The sequence below is a fragment of the Pholcus phalangioides genome, unplaced genomic scaffold, assembly GCF_987345545.1.
Source record: "Pholcus phalangioides strain wild (caught in Gottingen) unplaced genomic scaffold, Ppha-v1.0 ptg000015l_1, whole genome shotgun sequence".
NCBI lineage: Eukaryota > Metazoa > Arthropoda > Arachnida > Araneae > Pholcidae > Pholcus > Pholcus phalangioides.
Genome location: NW_028301608.1, coordinates 63,449,657 through 63,460,138, shown reverse-complemented (window position 1 = coordinate 63,460,138; position 10,482 = coordinate 63,449,657). Strand labels below are relative to the sequence as shown.

Here is a 10,482-nt window from a genome sequence, read left to right as displayed (position 1 = left end):
ATTGGCATAGCCCATAGCACAACCGTGACAGTCAATAATTTTTCCGATGCTAACATAAAGTTTTTCACTTACCAATTTTGCCACAATGTCAGTGATATCCATAGAGCTAGTCCCTTTCGCTTGCATTTTGCGCGCACATGCTTTGAGATATTGAACGCAAAGCGGTTTCTGCACGAACTCACTGACCACGGTAATAAGCAGTTTATCATCCTTGCTCCAGAAGAGTGTTTTAGCAGCAGGAAAAGACATTTTGAGGGGGTTTTCGGAGCACTTAAAAGTTTTATTGTCCACATGATGAATGAATGGTTGTATGAATACGTCATCACCTCTGTAGTCCCGTAGCCCGCATGCTCACGGGGCATCGGATAACTTTTGTCACCAAACTTGAAGACGCATTCCTCGGCCGGACGGTATACTGTTTCAGACTCTAGCTGACGCATTACAGCATCGGGGGACTCAAGCGCGTTAAAACAGGGCCGTCTGGTTGAGAATGTATTCGAAGCGGAAGCCGTTACTTTCCATCTTTTTCTAAAAAAATGAGACACACATTCAATTTCTCTCCTCAACTGTCACGATTTAAAAAAAATTACAAATATATTTTAACTATTTATATTTTAACCTTTTCTCTTGATGCCCTAAGCACATACTCATTTTGCTTAATGGGTAATCTGGCCCTAACTCCTACCTAGCCTGAAGACAAGGCCGCAACTGGGGGGTGCAGGCGGACCTGGTGCCCCTGACGCTGGACTAGAGGGGACGCCCATTTCACTCCTTAACCTCTCCTTCAACATTATGAGGGAGCGCCAAAATGCCTGCTTGCCCCGGATGACCAATCATTTAGTTGCGGCCCTGCCTGAAGACGTGGCCCCACATCCTGCAGCAGGGCCCATAGGCTGTACTTTAGTAGACTTCCCCCCCCCCCCCCACAACGTTCTTATGGTGAACGAATGGTATAACGAATTTATGGTGGGGGAAAAGCAAAAAATGGTAAGAATCGCCTCGAGCCTTACGTGAATTCATTGCACCAAATTCCATTTTTTTTTACCACGAGCCCCTCCCCCATACATTTGCCACCGTGCCCATCGGCTCTAGTGTAGTGTTGAGCCGATGGGTCTTCGCATTAAAACCATAGGCAGGTACAGACTTGGAAGTGTGATGGGGGACCGGTAGTTATTACTGTAGGGGTGGGGGGCACGATGATGATGTCAATTCATATAAACGCATATAGCCTACATTAGATCAGTTTTGACTCCACCTTTGACGCTGGGGTGGAAATGCCACCCCCTCCCCCCCCACAACTCCTCCAATCATTAAAACGGCCTGATTTTACGAAAATTATAAACCAGTTTTTGCAGGTTAGAAATTACTATGGAACGTTGTAGTTTGTTTATTGTTGCTTAGATGGCAGCATGGGTTCAAATATTTCCGAAGCTACTTTTTTTTTGGTTACTTTTGAGCACTGAGCTATAAGGGGCGATTCAAGTATTACCTAAGCAGATTTTCAGACATTTTTGAACCCCCCCCCCCTTGTCAGCAAATTATTGACCACCTCTCCACCCCCCCCCCCCCCCCGTCAGCAGCTTAGAATATTTCATATTTTCAAAAAGGGGTGGTTGATGACGTAAGTAGCCTTCAACCCCCCCCCCACTCGATGCTGCCGTAATACTACCCCTAAGCGGGGCTAAGACGCCTTCATATACTGAGTATATGAAGTGATTAAGGAGTTCTAAGCGGGGCTATCTCTTTCTCGTTAGCCCCGACCCCTAAGTAAACTTTCCTTGTAGCTCAGTGCTTTTGAGGCCTGATTTTGACTGATAATTTTTTAAGAATCTGGCAACTGTCAAAGATAAGAAAGTTCTCTCCAATTTGTGGCAACAAGAATTTTGTAAACAATCAATATCAAAACCACAGACGGACGGACATGTCCCTTATAAACCGGATCAGTTGTTTCAGAGGGCAAGTATAAGCCATTTTTTTTTGTCCCGAAATTAGAATTCGTTTCTGAAATGAGACTTTTCTTATATGTGCTTTATCCATTTCATGACACACGTGAACTTTGTTTTCAGGTCCAAATTTTGCGGCCCGTTGATTTATCAGATTTCCAGGAAGAAGCACACGCTTCCTGATTTGCCCTACGACTTCAATGCTTTGGAGCCAACCATCAGTGCAGACATCATGAAGTTACATCACCAGAAGCACCACGCTGCATACGTCAATAATCTTAATGTCGCCGAAGAGAAGCTGCATGAAGCCAAAGAGAAAGGTCGAGTTTCTAAACATAACGCACTTGATTCTTAAGCCGTGTTTTCCCTAGTAGGTTTTATGCGCCGCGTGAACCGAATTGCATCATCTCGCGTCGGCAGAAACGTGTTACATAATCACGCTACGTGCCAATTGTGTTTTCCTAGTGTGACGCATCAGCCCAGGAGTTGCTAAATAGTAAATGGCCCTGACAGCTACTCTGTCGTCTACATGCTCCAGTTTGAAGTGAAAGAAAACAACAAAAATGAAGAGAAGACCAGCAAGGCGCGCAGCACATTTGACACGTCCTGAGAAGCAGTCGGCTAATCATGTCCAGCTTGAATAGCCGACTGTAGGAAAATAACATTACCACTTTTCCTATTGCTGAGTGGATGGGATGTCGCATTGGGCAATTCAAGTTGCAAGCGGCACAGAAAAACCTGGCTTAAGGCTCGTTTACATGTGTTAAAGGATTTAGTAGTTAAATGAATTCAGTTGTCAAGCAGGCCAACATTGAGTCAAACAAAGGGTGTCTGATGACATCCAATAAAAGTGACCTCCACATACAGGGATGAAGCAGTAGGGCCACAACTAAGGCGGAGCAGGCGGGTCTCATGCCCTGGGCGCGAATTTCATTCTGAAACCCCTCTTTCAACATTACAAGGGGGCGTCAAAATGGTGCTTGTCCCGGGTGACCAAGCATCTAGTTGTGGCCCTGCGAAGCAGTACAAGAATTACGAACAGGAAGAAAAAATTTCATCGGGTGGAGAAAGGGATGTTTGCAGATAGAAAGAATGACTGGAGGGGTTTTTTGAAATGTAAGGGTGTGGTGCGATGATGATTTCTCTTTTTTTTTTTAAAGAAAGAAAAAAATTGGACCAATCAGCAGATAGTAAAAATGAGCAGACCTAGGCAAAAACGATTTTGTTTGTTCAAGTTGCACAGAATAGAAAGTATGACTGGAGGGAGTTATGAAACGAATAGCTTCTTTTTCCCCTTTGTATGCTCCCTCTCCAGTATGTGTGGTGTAGAACAAAACAATACAACTGTTTTCGTCGTTAATCTCTATTATACATTCCCGTATTTCTTGGTCGCCTCCACTATGTGCACGACCTTTACACGCTACTTACTCCATTCGCAACTGCACTCTATGTCGATGAGAGTGCTTTTTTAACCACTAACCTGAAGAGTTAATTTCTTATTTTTTAGAAGCTCGAAGCTAATAAAATGTCTTCTTGTTGAAATATTTTTATGAATACATTTAAACTGACTTACACACATTCTTGACTGTTTTTAAATGATCAACAAAAATTTTTTTGTAATTAAGATAATTACTAATTATTTTTCAAAAATTGAAATAATTAGGTAAAAACATCTTTGCCAGATTAGTTGTTCAAATAATCTTGAGAAAATATTGAAAAAAATTTATTTTGTTCATATTTAATAAGACGTCTGACACAAACTCTGAGAAGGCGTTCTTGTTGTAAATAAATATATCCAATCGATTACTATTTGCCATCACAACCTGCTAATTATCAAATTTTCAGCTCCAGTGTTCATGCGAAAAAATGGGGAGAGATACCTCTGAGAGAGAAAGAGGACAAAAAAAAGTAAACTTTATACTTGGAAATCCTGGTCATCTGCTTTTATAGCCATAAATCGCTAGCTCAAAGTCGTTTCTAATGGACGAAGTTCTCATACTTTCTGTGCAGTATGATCAGTTTTGTGAATAGAATATAGTCAGCTGTGCTTGGATTGAAAAAAAAAAAAAAAGAAGTCAGCTGTGCTAGACTTGTTTATCATTTCCAGTAGACGACCAGACTCAAGTGATTTAGTGGAATAGACATAACTATTTTTTTCGATTAAGTAGTCATGATGAGCATGCACCGGTGGGCGTGGTTTCATATTATCCAATGAGCATTCATTATTTCATTACTTATGTTGGGATAGATTTTAGAGTGCACCCTCACGGATGGAGAATGCAGTAAAACTATCTGGTTCACCTTGCCTTATTTACATCGGATCTTGTGATTTACACATTTTGCACTGCACTTTTGAAAGTGGTCTCAAAAGAGCATCATTCTTAAAAAACGTACGTCTTTAAAATTTGCTGTGCATTGTCGAAAGGAGTTGACAGACTCTGCACTTTGGAAGACTCTAAAAAAAGAATAATATATATGAGGAGAGACAGAAAAGAGTTATCTCTGTGGTTGCTAAGTACACTGTTTTGTAACCGTCATTTGTCTTTTTACTTTGACTTGAGTCAATCTTATAGGATACTGAAATAGTGCTATTGAAAAAAAAATGTTCAAAATTAAAATTTTTTTTAAATTATTTAAAATTTTTTTAGAGATTTTTTTCCATTATGCTATGATTATGTTGTCCCAAAGATTGCATATATATATATATAATTATCATACTAAAATTTAAAAGTGCACAAGTCTGTTATAATGACAGCTCACAATCATGGGAAAAATCATTGTTATAACAGACTTCTTGTTATGAGCGAATGTTTTTTTGTAACAGTTCTGGCAGTCACCTACAAATCACATGAGATTAATTCTCATTATAAGCCATACTCATTATAACTGACTTTTACTGTAGTTTCAATTCCAGCTGCTGCGCGGTCATCCTGAGGATCCAGGTTCGAACCCAGTTGACAGCACGGTGCTCAGCTGAAGTTGGTTTTCCAGCTTTGAAGTGTCTCTCCACAGAGAGCAGGCAGACCTACAACATGATACTCACATAACATAAAATTCAAACATTTCCATTTTTACTTCAGAAAATGGAAGACAAATGGCAGAATGAACACAAAACAAGTGCAAGTCGGTAACATAAATACGTTGGGGCCACACATACACACATTCCTGCATGTGCCAATTCATTAGAAATTCTGTGGAGGAATGCGTATGAGGTGCATGCATGGTTAAGTAGTAGTAGTGTCCTCAATCCCAGCATTACTCTTGTAATGCTTTCTTTAAATTCAAGAGTTGGGTATGTTGCACAGAATTACATAACTCAGAGTTTGCACATTGCTGCAGTGGATTTTGGTATTATATGGATTATGTCTGGACCTCTTTATTGCAGAGGGGGTGCACAATTTATATGATAAGAACTGAGATCTTTTCAGACCAGATATGCTAAATATGTACCATCCGTGGGCCATAAACTGGTATTGTGATGGTAAAGATTCTGGTCGAGTCAGAAGAAAAAAAAAAGCATTGCGATAATGTTTTGTTTTATTCAATTTTTTTTCTGTTAATCTTATTCTAGGTGACATAAATACAATCATAGCTTTGGCACCCGCTTTGAAATTTAATGGAGGTGGCCATATTAACCATTCAATCTTCTGGCAGAACTTGTCTCCGTCAGGTGGCGGTGAACCGAAAGGTTAGTTCTCGTCTTTCGTTGTTAGTTTTCAGCAATTTTAAAATAACCAATCAATAAAAGCCATTGACCTCATTGCTTAATTTATATTAATGAAAATGCTAGAATATATTTATCTTACCATGAATTTTTTTATTTTGCAGGACCTTTACTGGATGCAATTAAGAGAGATTTTGGTGACTTGGAAAAGTTGAAGACCAAAATGAGTGCAGCTGCTGTAGGTGTTCAAGGATCGGGATGGGCTTGGCTTGGTCTAGACCCAAACGCTAAGAAGTTACAAATTGCCACTTGTGCCAATCAAGATCCCCTTCAACCAACAACAGGTATGATTTATTATTGATATTACATTATTAAGTAGTAGATTCTTCTTATCGTATAATCATCCCCCCCCCCACAAGGGTGGGGCTGACAGGGTTTGGGATGATTCTGGTCATTTTTTTTTTTCTCACAATATAAGTTCATCATTGAAGGGCCTGTGAAAAATCTGGCGTCTGGGACTTGCTCCAGGATGTGGAGAGATCATGTATATAATTCATGGCTATTATTATTTTTCGAGTTTTGGCATAATTACTAATGCACATTTTTTTACCCAAAAGAATAAAATAAAAAAATATTTTTTGCAAGCTTTTGCAGCAGAATGCATTTATGAGATCACAAATTTGCTCAAGTTAAAAAATTAAGTTTTCTAAGTGGAACTTATGCTATGGTTTCCTGAATGTGGCAAGTTCCCTGCTACAAAGAATTCCCCAAATTTATTGTTTCTTTGAAGAAATTCCGCATGGTATTTCAGTCACTGCATGCTGATTGATGTTTCATATTCCAGAATAGTTTTTGCGTATTAAAGAATAATGATTAGAGCATTTTAACCTCCCCCCCCCCCCCCACTATACACAGTTGTGTATCCATCCGTTTATTTTTTTTACACAGGAACATCTTGTATGCGTGATCTTAATTTGAGTGTAGTATTGATGGGTACTTTATCTATGGTTGGTGAGTTTGTGTCAGTTGGAAATGGCACGTTTTTGCAAAGGGCAAAAAAAATTTCTGTTTTCAAAAATGTTTATATATTTGTGTGCAGTTTTCATACATAATTTGGATCTGCGTGAAAATCTCACTCTCCAATGTCGGCGAGTTTTGATGACTTGCGAAATTGAAATATCAAAAGATCTGCAGCTATTTAAAAAAATTATGTGTAAAACTTTGATGAAAAATACGGTTGGAAAAAAGTTTTTATCATCAAATTCAATACAATTTTCATTTTTTTTATGTGCTTCCATAAAGATATTTTTAATATCATGCACAAATAGCTAATAATTATTGGTACAAAATAATACACGTGAAATTAATGCTACCATCATTTATTATCAATTTTATATAAACTAGTTAATCAATTGCGGTTGTAATTTCTCTGGTCGTCTAAACTTTTTCAAAGATATGTGATATCTTTATAAATAAATGTGTTAATCACAATTATTATGCATATTAATTGTGATTAACTTTTTAGGTCTTGTTCCTTTGTTTGGAATTGATGTGTGGGAACATGCGTATTACCTACAGTATAAGAATGTTCGCCCAGACTATGTTAAAGCAATATGGAATGTAGTGAATTGGGCAGATATTGAAGCTAGGTTCTCGAAAGGCTGTTAATAATCTTTATATATTAAGTTACCTGTCAGAAATATAATTAGCTAGTTGCTGAGCCTGACATTTTTTGAAATTAAGATGAAATATGTATAGTTTTTGTCAATAAACAATTTTTATTTGAGGTTGTGTGTGTGCCTATTTTTTATTTATTGAACGATGTGCATGTATTGGCCTACAAACGCAGAACTTATTATTTGAATAATCTATCAAGGCGTTCCCATTTTAAGAATGGCCTTAATTTTTGGTTGTGTGTCTGCATATTTTCACAGGTTTCCAAAAATTTTTCTTTCTACAGGAGAAAAATTATGACTCAAAACAGATATTTATCCATCTGTATTTTCCAATTATCACTGAACTGAGGACCCACCTCAGTCAAACTGAGGATTTCTTGAACATTGCTACTCTATTTTTTTTTATCAATTTTAAAATACTTCCTGTAGATCCCTTGGGAATCCATGAACCACTGTTTGGGAACCAATGGTCTACATGCCTTATTCATACGAATAGCCATGCTAATTTTCATCAAAATCTATTAAAAACCACACATGTACCTCGTTCACATTTCTCTGTGGAATTGGTACATGTTGTTACTGTGTAGTGCTGCCATCAATTTTTCTGAGTGAAGTGCAATGATTTACTGTTGTGAGCCTTTGATCTAAATCTATTATAATTTTTCATCAAATCTACTATTTAACCATCCATGCACCTCATACACATTCCTCTACAGAATTTCAAATGAATTGGTACATGTTAAACTATGTGTATACATTTGAAAACCTAATATGAAGTTATGTGTAAGTGCTACTATCTGTCATCAATTTTTCAAAAAAGGAGAAGTTTTCAACTGCCTCTGTGTCCTCTCACTTTCCAGGTGAACGCACCAGACAACAAAAGCAACGAACATCTCAATCTTTCCCTTGGAGCTTGTGTACACTGAATTGGACAATACATGGATGGTCAGATCTAACTCGGGCCAAACCTTTGTATGGATAGTCATTATGGGATGTTGGTTCTTTGATTAGAAGCAATGCATAAGTGATTCTCAAAGAGCGAGTCTAAGTACTGAGGGTGCTGGAAGATTATAACAAAAGATGTTTGAGGGATGAAATTATATTAAATGCATAACTTAGATTTTTAATTACCAGAACTTTAGGGGTGTTGCCAAACAGGGCCGTCTTAAGAGCATCGTGGGACCTCATGCAAAATGATTTTTTCTGCCCTACCTGGGGAATTCTCGAAAATTTCCACTAGATCTCATTTTTGTGAGGCTCTTTCTCCTCTTACGGTTCTCCTAGGCCATGCTCAGATGGGCCCATGTGCTAAGACAGCATGTTGCCAAAGCATGCAACTTAGGGAGTACCTTAAATTCTAATTGCATTTGTGAAGTTGCTAGCGAAAGTAAAAAAAAAAAAGGGAAATATTACAATTCCCTTTTGAAAACTGCTCCTTATCAGTATGTCAGCACTATCTGTTGCAAACAGAAGCAAGCAACTTCACAATACGCATTTCACAGCATTGGTGCGCTCAACTTGTGTATATACACTGCTGGCCACCCAAATTGCAACACCAAGAAAGACGAGAGATATCGCAACAATATTTATTTTGTAGATAACATGTTGACCAAGCATCAAATGATTAAATTTATAGACTTCTGTGAAGTGTGGTTCCTGCCAAAATCAGTAGCTAGAGTAGCCGCCATTGTTGGAGATCACCTCTGCCACACGCCTCGGCATTGATTCAAAGAGACTTTGGATGTGTTCTTGGGGTACAGCAGACCAAGCAGCTTCCACGCCTTGCCAAAGTTGATCTGGTGTGGCAGCTGGGGATGTAATCTGGGTCAATCGTTGAGCAACCATGGACCACATGTTTTCTATCGGCGAAAGATCCGGAGAGCGAGCTGGCTAGGGAAGCAATTCAATCTGGCGATTGACGAAGAACCTTTGGACAATGCGTGCCACGTGTGGTCGCGGATTATCCTGTTGAAATATGGCTGTGGGCAAGCCCTGAAGGTAAGGCAGGACAACTGGCTCCAACACCTCGGAGATGTAGCGCTGGCTTTTTAAAGTACCGGCAATGCGTACTAGAGGAGTGCGAGAGTGATATCCAATACCGCCCCATACCATAATACCCGGTGCAGGACCAGTGTGGCGGTGCATAACGCAGCTGTTCAACATCCTCTCTCCACGGTGTCTCCAGACTCGAATCCGACCATCGTGGTGTTGCAGACAGAAGCTTGACTCGTCAGTAAAGACAATTTCATTCCATTGTGCCGTCCACATCCTTCTTTCATCGCACCATTGGCGGCGGAGACGTCTGTGGTTCTGCGTGAAGGGTAGACGAAGCAATGGACGTCTTGCGGACAGACCACTCTGCTGTAAACGGCGTCGAATGGTACGCGCAGACACTGGATGATGCGGTACAGACTGAATGTGCTGTGCTATGGTTCGTGATGTGGCTGAGCGATCCGTCACTGCCATACGCACAATATGCCTGTCATCACGTGAAGTGGTGCACTGAGGTGGATGCGATCGAACACGTCGGTCCGTCGTACCCTCCTGCATCCAACGATCACATATCCGCATTACAGTTGTTTGGTTTCGTCCAACACGACTACCGATTTCCCTGAAAGATAATCCACAATCTCGGTAGGCCACTATCCTTCCTCTGTCGAACTCGGATACTTGATCAAAAGATAATCGCTGTTTTCTGCGAGGCATAATTGATCGTTTTTTTGAAAAAACCACAAGAAAAACACAATTGCCGTAATTCAAATCGTCGAAATCTCCAAGCCTTAAATAGCACTTTGAAGTGGCGCCACAGGCGCGCGTGATGTGCGCCTGCGCTGAAATTCTAATCATTTGCATATCTCACCTCCGCTAATGCATGTTGTAAATTTCATATTATTTGCATGCTTCCTTCAGGGTGTTGCATTTACGGTGGCCAGCAGTGTATATATATATATAGTTGGCCTGTGTATCCTCATTCATAGATAACAAAACAGATTTTTACATGCATCAGTACAAAAACTTACATTGGCAGTATTTGGCAATGAGATTTGAATTTGTTTCAATTATATGAACCTAGTCAAATTATAAACGCTGTTGTTTATTTTTGGTACGAGCGGAATTATCTGCTTTCGGAATCATTTTACAGACTATTCAACGCCTGGTGATAAGGGACATTACTAATTTGAGGAATATTTCGCTTGTA

General features: G+C 39.5%; 1 protein-coding gene across 1 annotated transcript; it reads left to right on the top strand.

The window, feature by feature from the left end:
- Window positions 1-1,759: 1,759 nt before the first annotated feature.
- On the top strand, window positions 1,760-7,393 carry Sod2 (superoxide dismutase 2). The gene is made up of 5 exons (XM_089244046.1): window positions 1,760-1,956; window positions 2,067-2,263; window positions 5,515-5,631; window positions 5,772-5,951; window positions 7,133-7,393. The coding sequence occupies exons 1-5, from the start codon at window positions 1,922-1,924 to the stop codon at window positions 7,273-7,275; spliced, it is 672 nt and encodes a 223-aa protein (XP_089100172.1). The 5' UTR covers window positions 1,760-1,921; the 3' UTR covers window positions 7,276-7,393.
- The last annotated feature ends 3,089 nt before the right edge of the window (window positions 7,394-10,482 follow it).